The sequence below is a fragment of the Rhamphochromis sp. 'chilingali' genome (genome assembly GCF_963969265.1).
Source record: "Rhamphochromis sp. 'chilingali' genome assembly, chromosome: 14".
Taxonomy (NCBI): Eukaryota; Metazoa; Chordata; class Actinopteri; order Cichliformes; family Cichlidae; genus Rhamphochromis; species Rhamphochromis sp. 'chilingali'.
The window spans coordinates 1,029,503-1,046,318 of NC_137941.1; the positions used below are offsets into that span (position 1 = coordinate 1,029,503).

The following is a 16,816-nucleotide window of genomic DNA, read 5'->3' on the forward strand; positions in this document are numbered from 1 at the left end:
CAAGGCTGGACTGGGACAAAAAATCGGCCCGGGCATTTTGACTAGAGACCGGCCCACCAGGATAAAGATTGAAAATGTGACGTCATTCAGGGGTAAAACCGCAAAGGATTCTGGGAACTTGTGGCAAGAGGTACTAGCGCACGCAGGCTTTCAATTGAACTCAGTCACACAGCGATAAAAAGAAACCCAAAAAATGGCAAGAAGCTGTTGTATTATTAACTGCAATAGCCGGTCGCATGACAGCCACGGGAAGCCGACGGGTAAAGAGAGTGTTTTTATCGGATTAAGTCGTTGAAGAGAAAATTTTTAAGCCATGTTTCCGAAGTAAGAGCCGACGGATGGTCTGGATATACCAAATATAACGTCTCAGAACACTCCAGCTCACAGGTTAGTCTGCTCCAAGCATTTACACGAAGGTCAGAGTTTTGTAGTAGTTAATACGTCATTTTTCTTAACATAATTAGTGATATAGGTTACAAGCAAGTCTGGCGCTGAACAGAAATTGTCGCGCTATGCTCCTTTGTTCATTGTGCATAAATAGTGAATTGTCCTGACACAATATTGTGTTTCGCTTCTGTTATTATGGTACATTGACAAAAACATGTACTTTTATTCACAGGATAAAACAGGTTTTTTGTATCACTAATTGCCCAGTACGATTACAGCATACAATATTATTGTCACTGCTACATTTCTGTGATGCTACCAGAAATTATTTCCACTGCTAATTAATTACCGTTGAGCTCAAAGGTCCTATTAATAAACTGTTAACGAATGTGTATTTATGAAGACGATTTGTGAGACTGGTAAACTTATGATACGTACGATGGTCTTTCGTTCTACACGGTGCATTTCAAGGTCCTGCACCCATCCGTCGGTAAACTGTACCTGGGCTTGTTGCAGTGACCTGAAGTTACTAAACTTCATGAGTGTATGCACTCACTCCAAGAACCGTATAATTATAAATCTGAGCGTGGTGAAAGTTGGGCAGCACGCTGTGTGCTCGTGAGGGTCTAACCCATGCCTATTCAACTACGAAGTTAGTTGGGCCAGATTTTCAAACCGAGGAATTTATCTGGGCCAGATATTTTTTTTGAAGCCAGTAAGCAGCAGATCATGATCAATTTCAAACCCAAACAACTGTACTGAAAAACAAGTATTTTTTTTATTCCTTTTCCCCTATAAATCTGGTGGTGACCTCTCACAAATGCACACCAAAAGGTCCATTTAAAAAAAAGGGAGCTATAACTAAACTATTTTTTGCACATTTGAAATAATAATAATAATAACAAAAACATTTTGATAATTCCCTTTCAAATTAAAATAAATATTTCGCTGACCACTCACTTTTCCTGCCATGGATGGAGCCCCATCGGTCACAAGTATACAGACACGCTTCATATCCAGACCATTTTCCTCAAAAAGAGCTTAAATCTTCTCAAACATCATTTTGCCAGCTGTGTGTCCCTCTAACGGTAGTAAGCCGAGCAATTTCCCATCCAAAAAAGGACATATACGCATTATCAGTTCTGTCTGTGATCTCCTGCTATAGACATTACATCAGTTTTCTTCAGGTCATCTAACAGCATTTCAAACTCGTCTGACGCCAGAACTTCAACTCTACGAATATTTGAACTGTCCTACAGGGGTACGTTTTTAATAGCAGATGTCACACTCACTTTTCACTGCATCCACCACGGCCAGCATGCAGTATTTCATTGTTTCAGAATCTGTGAAAGGCCTTTTCTTCTTCGCCAAGAAGCAAACACGAAGGGAAGATGCTGCAGCTCTCTCTTGGGCTGTACAGGACCCTCACCATGGTAGTACAACTCCGGTTGTAAGATTATTAAACTCGGTAAAATGAATAAGTATTTGTCAGTCCAGGCAGGGTTAAACCGACAGTTTTCATTGTCAATTTTGCGCTTTTGGAGTGAGAGAGACATGCTGTTGTCGCATCATATATTACGATGATTGTTTAATATGTTTACATCACGGTGCATTGTGGGTTAAATATTGCTAGGCTACTAGGAGTGTTGCATTCACAGTCTACACTACGCTGTAGGAATTTTTAATTTTTTTTTTAAATTAATTAACAAATTCATTTTTTGCGTTTTCTCTGTGTTTCTGTCAGGACCACAGGCAGGGCCACTCGCAGGTTGCTTCTGGGCCGCATTTGGCCCGCGGGCCGCCATTTGAATAGGCTTGGTCTAACCCTTTCACTCCTTTGATTTTTTTCTTGTATCTTTTCTTTGTCTTTTCGTCGAGTCTGTCTTTGTACGGACCGGCATTGTTCTCCTTTTGTTTTGTACATTCCTTTTTTTGTGCGTCAAAGAAAAAACCAGAAGGCATTGGAACCGGAGAATGAACGTTTTGCGGTGCTGCAAATGCTTGCATTTGATGCGGTACTTGGATTGTTTTGCCACGAGTTCCCGGCATGCAATGCGCGAAAATCACGTGATTGCTAAACAAGGGGGAGGGTGCATCCGGCCTCCTCGGCTGTAATTGGTCCAGCCCAGAGTCGATCATGACCAATTGGCCAATCCAACACCTTTCATTATATATCCAGTCGCCTCTTTGTCACTTCGGAAACATGGCTCGAACAATTTCTCTTCAACGACGTAATCCGATAACAACCGATCTCTTTACCCGTCGGCTTTCCGTGGCTGTCATGCGACCGGCTATTGTAGTTAATAATACAACAGCTTCTTGCCATTTTTTGTGTTTCTTTTTATCGCTGTGTAACTGAGTTCAATTGAAAGCCTTCCTAAAAAAAAAAAAAAAATCGCCATCGGGCATACCGGGCCAGTCCAGCTATGAATCACGTGATGTTGTGGAAGCACGGACGCTTACCTTACAGGCTCCCAGTACCTTTGAGAAGTCATGTGATATAGTTTGTGGTTATTTTTTCCTGAGACCCAGCGTGAGATGACCCAAACTTAATTATGAAGTACAGAGAATGGAAACCAGGAGAAAAGCAAACATTAAAATCTATATTTAATGAAGAACATTAGAAAGAGAAATGTCACAGTTTCCTTTGATTTTCTTAAAATGCTTATGTTAATTTTCAAACAACATTAAAAAGTGTCTGGACCCCATTTGGCAGCATCAGTTTTACGTTCACAGTCAAACAAGTCAAAAAGTCGGACACAGAAAATCCGGCTGGTTCATTTGCAGATCTTCTGACCTGCAGCACCAAATAATAAGCTGGTCTACAAACACGAGGAGACCCTGCGAGTCATCGACGCTCAGAGCAGCACACATCAGTATCATCTGTTTCTCAAATAGGGCGAGAACTCCTCCTCTTCCTCTTCAGTTAGCGTGTCCGTGCTGTTGCCTTCACATCTGCTCGCAGTGCGGTCTGTGTGTGTCGGGAATACTTGAGGTGTCAGGTGATCTGATTCAGTTTGTGAGTCTGTGGCAGGTAAACCCTCCAGGCTGGACTCTTTCAAAAAGCCTGTGACGTCCTCCTCATCTCCATCGCGTGCAGCCATTGAGGCGAGGGTGACTGAGAACAGGTTGACATTGCCGGAGATGTCCCGCACCTCCTTGTCCTCTTTGGACTTCGTCACCTCCTCGTCCTGACTTTGTCCCCAGACTCCACTTCGACTCCTCTCTTTCACCAAACAGAGCTGCGCTCCCTCCACCTCCGTCTCCACCTGGCCTTCGTCAGACTCTGCAGGCAGCGCCGTTACTTTCACCTTAGCAAATAACCTTGAGCTTCCAGCGTCCAGTGCTGCCGTTGGCTCGCTGTTCGTTGACATGTTGCCAGACAGCTCCTCACAGCAGCAGCTCTCCCCCGAGGAGAGATCCACTGCTCTGTTCACATAGTTGCCATCATCGTCGTCCTCTGAGACATCGTCAATGTTGGCAGAAGGTGATGTTGTGTGATTGTTATGCTCCCCGGTCTCCGAGGTAACTGAGATGGGATCTGGGACGGTGGGCTGCGGGGCCAGGACGTAGCCTTTGGTTAGAGCCGTCTACAAAGAGAAGAGAAAGAAGCTCTGAGAAGGAGGAACAGAGGCAAACTCTGCTGAAGATGTCTATCATCGAGTCACAGCTGTGTCTAAGTATGCAGGACAAACACATCAGCCAAAGCTGTTTTCTGGGGACAGTCACTGTGATCTGTTAGCTGTTTGACAACTACTCTTTCAAGGATCTAGAGATGGTCTAGAGATGCTTTTTGAGTAAAGGTTTAACTACAGCCAGCTTGAAGGCCTGTGGTACATAGCCGATTATTAGAGATAGGTTGATCATATTTAAGACTGAAGCAAGATATACACAGAGCAGCAGGGCAAAACAGAAGTCGTTTTCAGCTCAGCTGACTCATTTGCTTAACCTTTGAAGGACTTTGGTCCTTCTGTGGAAATGCAAATCACAATATGCTGGAGGAGCTTTACGACTGTGGAGCTTCAAAGCGTTTGAACTTTGTCCTCTGAGAGACGCTCATGGATGAAATGAAGGCGATGTTCAACTTCACAGCAGAAATAAACACATCATTATAAAATCTCTCAAACCACAGGTGTTAGAGTGCACATGAAACTGGATTTCTTACAATTAGAGCTCTGGGCACAGTTTCCTTCAGTTTACAAATGACTCCCGTGTAGAAGAGGAGGAGCAGGCAGCTCGTGACGATGAAGATGGCAACCATCGGGACTCCGATGACCAAACCTAAAGTGAGGCCTGCAGACACACAGACACACATTATTCCATGCAGACGACCGTCTGAACCAGCCGAAGTACAGCGGAGGGGTGTGGTTTGTGGCTGTGCTGTGGGAGGGATGGGTGGAGCAGGTGGCTGGGGGAGGAGTCCCACTGGCGAGAGGGGCAGCCCTGGCATGTGTTAGTAATTACTCCCTCTGCATATTTACACAGATAAGGAGGCAGATGAATTGTGGCAGCTCATTATGCTCTGATTCAGCAACAACGCCCGCCTTACCGGCTGCACATCAGCTCACCTCTCTGCTGGTCCACCGCCGTGGTGAAGGTGCACTTCCAGGCAGACGGCTCATGGTTGTTTAGTTCTCTGGTGTTGAGCTTCACCTCTATGCAGTACTCCGCCCCTTTCTTTAAGTTTTCAAGGATAAAACTTTTATTTTCTGTTTCCAGCGTCTGCAAGTCAAAGAAGGAGGAAACGTGTCATTAAAATCACATCTGGGATTTGTCCACGACCCACTGGTGTGATCCTCAGCATCGTTTTCTCCTCTGACCTCTACGCGGCCATGAAGACACCTTTGGAGGCCTGACCAGGTGTGCAACACCTGCTCTGACAGGTGACTCTCAAAGTCAAAGTCTCCTCATGTCAATCAACCCGACACCTGCTTTTAGGCAGAAGCCTGCTGTGATTGCAAGGGCGTAGATTTGGTTGTGGCATTGGTGGGGACGGATGATTCAACCACCGACCCCTGCCCTGTTTCTTTTTCCCCCCTTTTTGTCTTTGCTTCTTGATAAAAGGAGAAATATACTTGCCTACATAAGCTATCTCTTTACATCAGCACTAAGGGAACACTGAATGACCTGCTGGGTTTTGTCCATAAAACTACTCACGAAAGATGACCACAGAGTAAAAGATCTCTCAGCAAAATTCTGCAACATTTTAGGCACTATTGCCCCGATCAAATCAGTGAGCTGGGATCTTTTCTTCTAAACATGAACTACTGTTACCAGTTGGTGTTGGCACAAAACCTTCGTCCTTCTGTTAGAAAGCGGAAGATAAAGAGGAACTTCATCTTTCAGCACAGCAATGACCCAAAGCACACATCCAGAACAACAACAGAATGGATTCACCGGAATAAGGCTGAGGCTTTGGAAGAGACCGGACAGAGTCCAGACCTGAATTCCAACATCTGTCGGCTGATCTGAAGAGGGCTGTGCACAGGAGATGTCCTCGCAATCTGTCCGATTTGGACGTTTTTTTTGCAAAGAAGAGTGAGCAAATATTTCCACATCAAGATGTGCCATGCTGATAGGTTCCTACCCAAAAAGACTGATTAGAGTGATAAAAGGCAAAGGTGCTGCAACAAGGTATTAGTTTAAGGGTGTGCATATTTGTGCAACCAGGTTATTTTAAGCCAAATCTGCACCTTTGTGTGATTGGCTGCATTTCCATTTTTATATCGTATATGTACTATATGTGTTTTACAGCCGCGCCTGGACACCAGTCAGCGACCGCTGGCTCAGGGACAGGATGGCGAGAGGTTGCTGACCGGCCTGTAGGCCCATGTGACTGAAGCCTCAAACAGGTTTAAAGGAACTCTAGAATGAAGATACCAGCTGAGGTCTAAATCTGCACGCTGATGTTGGGATGAAATGGATGTCTTACCTGGATTTCTCCATCGGTTCCGATCCGAAATGAGACTCTGAAGCCGTTATAATGCTGGATACTGGGAAAGTTTGGCAGGTCATCGGGCCAAGGCAGTGAAATGTTGATCTGGATGTAGTTTTCATATCCGACCAGTGAGACCTCTGGAGGACCTAATTTAGCTTGTAAACAGAAGAAAACACGCGGTCACCTTTTGGTAAAGATTCAACCAGTCCAGAGATTTTAGTTCAATCAAAGCCTGATCTGGATTATGGGACACACTTAAATCCAAATGCACCAGTGTGAAACCCAGAAGACGCTCATGCTGACGTACTTTCTTTGTAAGGGACAAACACAATTATTTTGGACCTCGGAGACCAGGTTTGGTTGAAGAACGCTTTGACTTGCAGGTAATAATGAAAGTTCCACTCTGGTAGCATCAGCGGCATCGATGTTCCAGATGTTTGGTTGCATTGGGGCTGCGTTGGTATGTTGCATTGCTGTTTCCACTTCTTTCTATTATCACTGAACAACGACAAACAGAACATTTTAGATCAGAAGGACAAAAACAGTAAAAGAAACATTTGCTTTGTGTTACGACTGTTTGCTCAAACAGCGACGATGAGCTGTTCATGTCTCGAATCCAGCTGGTCCTAGATTCAAACGAAAGCTGATTTCTGATTGGACGTTTACTGTCAGGTTACCATTCATGAATAAGAGAGGAGTTTAGATGTTAATTAAAAAGCTCAGAAGTCTGCTGCTTTGCTCAGATGCAGCTTTTCAAACCTAACGAGCTGCTTATGTTTCCCATGTCACGATGAGTTTGGCTCGAATGTTTCTGATGTCGTCACACGTGGACACGACACCGGGTCTAAAGACCAGAACGTCTGTCTCCATGAAATCTGTTCTTCTGGATAAACTGCAAAGATGAAACTGTTTCCTTTGATTTTATAAAATATGAACAAAAAAACTTGTAACTAACTAACTTTGTATAGCTGCATAATTACAATATAATTAAAAATGAAATTATTCTGTTGTTTCATTTCTTTCTTTGATCTGAAGAAAAGTGCAGACAAACTTGTGTGAGTTACAAAATAAAACAGGAAATCTATTTTTGAATCGTTCTTTTGGTAAAAAAGAAGAAGCAACAGTGGAATTTCCCAGCAGGCTACGGGGGGACTTTTACCCTCCTTTAGAAAAAATATCGTGTTCTGAACTTCGACAGGAAGCATCTGACAAAAACACGCAGCTGATGCAACACTTTTATTTACAGGTGTTTAATCCTGTCCTTTATCTCAGGTGTGTGTGTGTGTGTGTGTGTGTGTGTGTGTGTGTGTGTGTGTGTGTGTGTGTGTGTGTGTGTGTTAATAAAAGCCTGGAGTCACAGCTGAGCTTGAACTTGATCCTTCAAGCGTCTGAACTTTGCGTTTCTACATCACCCACAGAGCTCAGAGGTTTTTTGGGGTTTGATGTGAGCACCATCGTCTTCATGTTACCAGGCTGAGAGTGACAGGACGTGAGGACAGACGGCGGACAAATTACCTCACAAAGACCCCGTACTCTGTCCCAGGGGGCGTGTTGTCGCCGGGCTTCCACCGAAGGACGTGGCGGAAGTTCAGAGAGTCAACAGACAGGTTAACAGGTGCGGGAGGCGGATGAGCGAGCTCTGCGAGAGGAAGAAAAGAGAAAATATGTGAGGCAATCTGATGAGTCACGGGGATCCAAAGTATACCTGACAGGTATCAGCCTGTGTGTGGGTGGGGCAGGACGGTATTTGAACACCTGACTGCTTTTACATGACTCACCTGAGTGCAGCAGCAAGCTGAGGCAGAGCAGCAGAGGCAGACAGGCCATCGTCACGTCTGCAAACGCGCTGAGAGCCAGGAAGCACCACGCGGTCCAGCTGCAGCGAAACATCATCTACATTTACATCTCATCGACGAGACGATTGTAATGTTTCGGATTGTTTCAGTTCGAGAAAAGATTTTCAGTCAATTAAACATAAACTCAGTTAGTTGCCCAACTGCAGCCGCTTCATCCTGAAGACAGAAAACCCCCACCATCAGACAGCGGTGACAAAAACCCCTTTTCACAGGAAGAGAGCAGGGAAACAGGGTGAAACACTAAAAAGACAACATTTAGTGACGCACTGCAAACGGCGAGAGAGGGGAGAGGACGCTCAGAGAGAGACAGACTCTCAGACTTGTGGGCAACATCGTCAACATGTTGCATCAAGCATGAATGATGACATCACAGCAAGTCTGGCCCCTTCTCTCCTCTTCCTCCTCTGCCGCTGAGCCCAGCCCTGCTGCCTCAGCACTAGGGCTGGGCCATATTATACCGTTCACGGTAATAGCGGTATAATGTTAGGCAACGATAGGAAAATGAAATATAGCGATAGAATATGAGTAAAGCGCGCATGCGCAGTGCCTTTGTTTTCATACGCACATGGCGGATTGTTGAGTGAAACAGATGAACCAGAATTGGTTTGTAAAAATGGTGCAACTTCCGTGATGTGGAACTGGTTTGGTGTTTGTCCGTCAGATACACGACAAAGCACATTTTTTTGCAGAACATGCAAGCGGCCGTTGTTATTGTCGTATTTGTCGGACTAAGATGCTCTTAAATCTGGGAGTAATCTGGGTCCTAAACTCCGTATACTTCAGGTCAAACGAACACTGCGGCATCACTGAGCGTTAAAAACTGTCTAAATTATTTCATCTTTAATAAAACGATCAGCATTGCTGCTTTACCAGGTGTAACTATAAAGTTTAACTTCCAGGCATCCATGAAAACAAAAGTTATTACATTTAACGGAGTTAGAAGTTAGCAGGAAGTTAGCTCGCTAGCTTCCACCTAAACATGATATAGCATGTCCTGACTGAGAGATTTCTGAAAAAATTCAAACGTACAGCTCTGCTATCACTTCCAACATAAATGAAGACAGAAAACTAAACAGCAGTGACGTTTGTAGGGTTACTGAAGTTGGGCTAGCTGCTATATAATGATGTGCTACGTGATCGCTAGCTACACAGCTATGTTAGCATAGCATAAACACAGTGAAGCTGGAGGATGAACGCTAACTTTTTTCCACTCGATAAAAGTTAACGTGAGGGTTCCTGATGGTTAGAGACAAATGCAATCGCATGGCAGGATGCTGTAAACGGACCAAACTTCAGTCAGAAGAACAACTGAGATAATCCATCCACAATACGAGGTTAGTCATTAATATACTGCAGCAACATGGGAATAGAGCAGCTGCAGAGAATTCAACATTAATGAATCAATGGTACAGAAGTGGAGGAAGCAAGAAGAATGAGTTTAATAAAGTTTGATTTATCTGACTGCTTTGTTTCGCTTAATGTGCCTTATAATCCTTATGGTACGAAAAATGCGTACTGCACACTGCAGTTTAATGTTGCAAAGCACCTCTTTTTAACTTCAGTGGATATTATACATGGTTATGCTCAGGATATGTCAGCCCATTTCTACTGGAAATGCCTTTTGGTTAAACTTTCAGCAAGGAATTTGCATTTGCACTGTTACATTTTTATAAAGCTTTAATGTACATAAAAACCAGCTTCTTGTTTAAGTGAAAATAAATGGAAGGTTGTCTTTTTGCGCTAGTAATGTTGTGGAGTTGTATTTTGTCTCGCATCAATTATATCGTCGGTTATATCGTTATCGCAAATTTTCAAATATATATCGTGATAAATATTTGTGGCAATATCGCCCTGCTGTACTCAGCACTCTCACATCCTCCCACGTGCATCACTTCTACCACATTATTAGAAACCAGAGTTAAAGCTTGAAGGTGAACTTTTTACTCAGTGTTCACGAGACGGCAGCTGCAGAAAAAACTGACGTTCTTTTACAAAAACAGGAGCCGTGCAGACTGACTGGAAACACGCTCAGGACCCCGAGTCTGGTCCAGAGGCTGGGAGCCTCAGCACCGCTGTGAAAGTCTCCCAGTTCCTGTTTTCAGTGAAAACATCACGATGAGGACGGTTCATGAGCGTGAAACACCAGGACATCAAAGGTTTACTGTATGGTGTTTGAAAAACCACACGTGAAAAACACACAACTAGGGCTGCTCGATTATGGCAAAAATGATAATCACGATTATTTTCACTGAAATTGAGATCTCGATTATTTGACGATATTTATTTAACCCTTTAAGACCTACTAGAACCAAGTCCACCAGAGCTTATATTAATTTTTTACATGTTGTAGTGCCATTTATGGGAGCATTTCAAGTTGCTATACAACTGTTATAGCCCATATTTTAATAATATGTATGCATTAAGTCCATAGTAACTACATTAATTGCAAAAAAGTGCAATAAACTACAAAAAACAAATTGAAAATCGTTTTTGGTTTTTTTACATATATTTCTACTTGGAGAAATTTAAGAGGTTTGTCCCTCAAAACTTTAAATACAAAAAAGTTGCAAAAAATAGTTTACAACAGGAAATTTATTTTGAGTGTCTTCATAGTTTTATTTTGGAGATACAGCAATTTTTATACACTGCAGGAAAAACGAAAAAACAATCCTATGATGCAAATTTGCAAAGAAAACAGCAGGTGCATCAAAATAAACTATTTCCAGCAGTGCAATTCGAGTTCTAAGCATCCCAGCAACTATTCAGAAAAGTCAAACATGACCAGTATAGGCTTTTAAGGCCTACAAGTAAAAAACTACATTTCCGCGAAAATGACGTCACTTCCGGTTTTGGCCAGGAAATGGCGGACATGTGATAGTTCGCGCTGACGTCTGTTTCACGGTGGGAAGTGTTAAGAACAGCTGATCGGCGAAGCCTGTTTCTGGAATATTATGCTTTTGTTCCTGCAAGCGCTTTTTATGCAATTTTTGCAAAGCTTTTTGTGGAAGGAAACCGTGACCGAGGACAAGCTGATGGCATCAGATGTAAGTACAACTCCTCCGGTTTCTTATGGTAAATGGCCTGTATTTATATAGCGCTTTACTAGTCCCTAAGGACCCCAAAGCGCTTTACATATCCAGTCATCCACACATTCACACACTGGTGATGGCAGCTACATTGTAGCCACAGCCACCCTGGGGCGCACTGACAGAGGCGAGGCTGCCGGACACTGGCGCCACCGGGCCCTCTGACCACCACCAGTAGGCAACGGGTGAAGTGTCTTGCCCAAGGACACAACGACCGAGACTGTCCGAGCCGGGGCTCGAACCGGCAACCTTCCGATTACAAGGGGAACTCCCAACTCTTGAGCCACGATCGCCCATATGCAAAACAAATTATTGCGCTAGCTTACGCGGTTCCGGTTCTACAGGGATTTAAAAATAGTTACACAAAACGGAGCGTGCTGCTCTGACCGGCTTTAAAGGGTTAACAATGACTTTAAAAAATAATATAACATAGTGTGCAACACCACTGAAGTTTTTTTTTACCTGTCTTTTCAACCAGCGGCAGTCACTCTCCTCTCCAAATAACTCCTGCTTAGCTTTCCGAGCTTCCCTCGGGTCCTCTTAATCAGCGGTCTCCAACCTTTTTTGCGCCACGACCGGTTTATGCCCGACAATATTTTTACGGACGGCCTTTAAGGTGTCGCGGATAAATGAGGGAGGGGCTAATAATCGGCTCACTCATTTTTAATGATCGTTGAAAGTCCAGATCGTAATCGTGATTAAAATTCGATTAATTGAGCAGCCCTACTCACAACACAGTCAACAACAATAACAGTGACAATAGCGATAATCCATCATCTGGTGATCCTTGTCAGGGTCACAGGGGGCTGGAGCCTCCCAGTTACCCTGCACGCTGGACTGGTCGCCAGTCTGAGACAGACCAGACTGGACACAGACACGGGGAGAACACGCAAAGTCCACGCAGAAAGACCCGACAACAGCGCTAATCACCGCGCCACCGTGCTGCTAAACAACAACAATAATAATAATAACTGGACAGTCTCGTGCACTTAAGTCAATTCAATTTTATTTATATAGCGCCAAATCACAACAAAAGTCGCCTCAAGGCGCTGTTGTTGTGATTTGGCGCATTACAGTAGTTTTAGTCAGCGTGGTGTTTGTCAGAGTGACAGATCGTGATATAATAATCTGAGCCCACGGTGAAACCTGTCCACTCTCCCACGTTTAAAACAATAAAAGGCAAAACCAGATTAGTTTAATGAGCGCTTTGTTCAGAGGAACACAACACACAGTCTCAGTGACCACGGACACCCTGATTGACTTTCTGATCAGTCACTTATCCCTATTATCATTGTTATCATGATGATCATTGTTGTTGTTATCACTTCACGCGGCTGGTCGGTGTCCGCTCCACAGTCTGGCCCCTGCTCGCGTGTACTAGTCGGTAGTTAAACACCATAAACCGGCCCCGGAGTGCCCGCCGGTCACTGCTCCCTGCGGAACCGACACAGCCACACACAGACAGCGGTGTCTGACACAGTGGTCTGCATAATGTATGTGTGAGAACACAAACAGTGGAGGAATTGTGTTGCCAATGGCATTAACCGCATATACAAAGGTGACCAGTGAACCTCTCTCTGCTGGTGTCGTTGCCCCAACTTGTTTAATATAAGTTAAAGTAATAGTGTGGTAAGTTGTAACATCTGCATTATTGTTACAACTGACCCAGACTCCTATAGCCATGAACTAGCTAACATTACAGCCAACGGCTAAAACATTAGCACTAAAGACTTACACAGAATATATCCCCATAGACATACAAATAACATAATTTAAGTTTGATGAGTTTAACTGCAAAGCAGATAATGCTATTAAACATTGAAATAAAGTAGAAAAACTTACTTTTTGGCATACAAATTACTTTTTTTCATGTTAAATTGTCTGTGTTTGACAAAATGTGCTGATTTTTCACATGTGATAGCAGAACTGAATTGGGCATGCACAGGATGAGTCACATCATTTGAAACTTAGCCGTGATTGGAGAAATTGGAAGTGTTACAACTGACCCACGTTACAACTATCCCCGGTCTCCCCTACTAGTCGGTAGTTAAACACCATAAACCGGTGTTCCAGATCTACTGGCGTTTAGATCAACTGGCGTTGGTCGAACAGATGTGTGGCATTCTTGCGTTTCAGGAGCTGCTACCGACAAACCAGCAAAAAAAAACGCCAAATGTGTCACCTGTGACACTTGTGAGGTTGTCTCAAACACACTCCGTCAGTCTTGATGCTGTTGAACAACAAAATGTTTAAAAATGTGGCGAGTTTACCTGGTGATATCCTCATGCGCGACGCGATCGCGAAAACAGCAAACAAGTAACACCACGCCGATGTTGTTCACAGGACAGCAAGAGTAAACGATCGGGAGACTCTTGTCGTCGTTATCGTTCCCCTCGCACGGTTTATTTCTCCGAATTCAGCGTTTTTGCTTCACAACTACAGCGTGCTGTTTACTTTGTGCACTAACATGGACTCGAGTCAACCAGCGCCACCTCTGGCCAAGTGCCACAGCCTACAGCCAGATCAACCTGTGACACACATCTGCACCACGTTTTAATTCGTGTCATGCACATTTGTACCTTTCAATTGTGTCTGTTTGTGCGTCATGCAAATAAACCTTTGGAAAGAATGAAATGATATCATATATTCCTTATTGGCCTACATTTGTACAAAATTCCAAATTATATACACAAAGTCATAGAAATCACCACTCCAATTGGTCATCATGATTTTAATATTCTCTTTTTCCATAACAATGAAATACGCCTTGGACAAATATGACACATCAATATTTCATTAGTGTTGTCACATCACATCCTGTAAGCATCGTCTGTCTGTGTCTTTTCCCTGAAAATGAATATTTCCAGCCAATATAGGCAATTCATCAACATGGCTGGAGTTATATACAGTCTGTATAAGTGTGGTTAATCCAATGAAGATTTGTAAGGAGACGGCAGTTACTGTGAATTCACAGCAGTTACACAGTGATTAGTAATAAACAGCCAGTGAGAGTGAGTGGATATGACTGTTCCCACCACTAACACATGACCATAGGCCACTACTAGATTAACTTGTGACACATCTGCACCTGCTGCTATGATCACAGTGAGTAGAGGCTGAGTGGCTGCACTTACCCCTGGTACATCCAAATCTACCCACAAACATGTTGAAAGATGCAATGCCAGCAATGTGGATTGTCAACACTAAAAACAATCAGTAAGCAAAGACAACAGGGATCAATTTTTTCTGTTTATTTAGCACCCACAACATTTGTAGTCGCCTTCTGCACAAGGGAAGTCCACACACACCGTGTGGTACCACTTTCCACAGAAGGTGCAATCTGCAAGATTGAATGAGATTGTCAGAGTCATTGTCTGGCTGTTTATTACTAATCACTGTGTAACTGCTGTACATTCACAGTAACTGCCATCTCCTTATAAATGTTTATTAGATTGACCACACTTATGCAGACTGTATATCACAACCAACTCTAACATGTTTGTTTGCAGAGGGAAGACACAGACAGACTATGCTAACGACATGTGATGTTACAACACTGGTGAAATATTAGTGTGTTCACGACATTTTTCGTATGTGCAAAAGTATTGATATCAGGATGGTGATTCTTATGTGTATGTCATTTGGAATTTTGTACAAATGTAGGCTGATAATAAATACATAATATCATTTCATTCATTTCAAAGGTTTATTTGCATGACGCACAAACACACAATTGAAAGGTACAAATGTGCATGACACGAATTAAAACGTGGTGCAGATGTGTCACAGGTTGATCTGGCTGTAGGCTGTGGCACTTGGCCAGAGGTGGCGCTGGTTGACTCGACTCCATGTTAGTGCACAAAGTAAACAGCTCGCTGTAGTTGTGAAGCAAAAACGCTGAATTCGGAGGAATAAACCGTGCGAGGGGAACGATGACGACGACAAGAGTCTCCCGATCGTTTACTCTTGCTGTCCTGTGAACAACATCGGCGTGGTGTTACTTGTTTGCTGTTTTCGCGATCGCGTCGCGCACGAGGATATCACCAGGTAAACTCGCCACATTTTTAAACATTTTGTTGTTCAACAGCATCAAGACTGACGGAGTGTGTTTGAGACAACCTCACAAGTGTCACAGGTGACACATTTGGCGTTTTTTTGCTGGTTTGTCGGTAGCAGCTCCTGAAACGCAAGACTGCCACACATCTGTTCGACCAACGCCAGTTGATCTAAACGCCAGTTGATCTGGAACACCGGCCCCGGAGTGCCCGCCGGTCACTGCTCCCTGCGGAACCGACACAGCCACACACAGACAGCGGTGTCGTGGACATGCTCGGCCGGCCTCGGTGGCCCTCTGCCCGGTCACTCACCTCCTGTCTGCCCGGAGCGGAGCTTCCACAGCCTCGGAGAAAGACGAGCAGCTCCCAGAAACTCTCCTTACACTGTGACGCAGACGGGCTCCTCTCAGCTCTCCACATCAAACCTACCACCGCTTCCTGCCACGCCCTTCAAAGTAAAAGCCTCCCGCACCAACACAGTTCTACACTGGTCTCCGTGGACTTTTTTTTCCTTAAGCTGGATCTAGTTTTCTGTATCTTAATAATATGTTATTAAATTATTGTAATGTGATCGGGATGAACTGTGGACCTCTCACAGTAGGAACTGAGTGGTTAACATCACGCGTGGGCGTGTCAGAGTGCCAGGGTAGAATTTTTCCCTTGCGTCGGGAGCGCGCACTGATGAGTGTTTGTGGGTTACAGGAGAAAATGATGCATTAAAAGTTCTCACGCGGCGCATCATTTCCACACCGTGGCTCATATTTATTTGTATCCTGTAACTTTACTGTTTAAAGAGCCAACGCCGCTAATATTTCAGCAGTAATACGTCTTTATAAGAAGTGTTTGTGAACTAAATCTAAAAACGACAGATAGTGTTCATCCGTGATTCGGACAGCCCTGTGCGCGCTCCCGACGCAGGGGAAACAAATCGTCTGGGGATACCAACCCTGGCACCACACCGGCGATCCAGCTGGATGGAAAGGCTGTTATGTTCGGGGGTGAGGAGGGGAGGATGGGTGCCGTGTTTAGGTAGGGACTCCAGACCCCGCCGGATCAGCTGCTGTCTCTGGGATCCCGTCGCGCATGCATATAGTTTAATAGTTTAATAGTTTAATTATTTATATAGCACATTTAATTACAACAGGAGCGTTTACCAAAGTGCTGTACCAGAATACAACATACATAATAAAACAACTTAGAGTATTAAAAGCAAACACCAAATATGAATTAACAAACAACTCTCATGCTGTATTAAAAGCCAGTAAATAAAAATGTGTTTTAAGATAAGATTTAAAAAGATTGACAGTATGAGCCTGTCTGATGTGTAGGGGTAAATTACTCCACAGCTTAGGCGCTACGACTGCAAATGCTCGATCACCTCCATGAACCAGCCTCGACCTTGGTACAGCTAAAAGCAAAAGATCACTTGATCTAAGAGATCTAAGGGGGGTATAAGTCTGCAAGAGGTCAGACAAATACCCGGGAGCCTGTCCA

At 43.9% G+C, this 16,816-nt stretch overlaps 1 protein-coding gene across 3 annotated transcripts; it reads right to left on the reverse strand.

The window, feature by feature from the left end:
- Positions 1 to 2,976: 2,976 nt before the first annotated feature.
- Positions 2,977 to 15,781, reverse strand: LOC308410177 (uncharacterized protein). 3 transcript variants are annotated; one of them, XM_080903343.1, is made up of 8 exons: positions 15,635 to 15,781; positions 8,104 to 8,201; positions 7,841 to 7,964; positions 6,633 to 6,823; positions 6,320 to 6,480; positions 4,956 to 5,109; positions 4,553 to 4,680; positions 2,977 to 3,977 (listed from the first exon to the last, which is right to left on the reverse strand). In XM_080903343.1, the coding sequence occupies exons 2-8, from the start codon at positions 8,150 to 8,152 to the stop codon at positions 3,267 to 3,269; spliced, it is 1,518 nt and encodes a 505-aa protein (XP_080759469.1). In that variant the 5' UTR covers positions 8,153 to 8,201; positions 15,635 to 15,781; the 3' UTR covers positions 2,977 to 3,266. The 3 variants fall into 3 exon arrangements, with proteins under 3 accessions (XP_080759469.1, XP_080759471.1, XP_080759470.1); XM_080903345.1 differs by lacking the exon at positions 15,635 to 15,781 and adding an exon at positions 13,538 to 13,708; XM_080903344.1 differs by lacking the exon at positions 15,635 to 15,781 and adding an exon at positions 11,730 to 11,885.
- Positions 15,782 to 16,816: the final 1,035 nt, after the last annotated feature.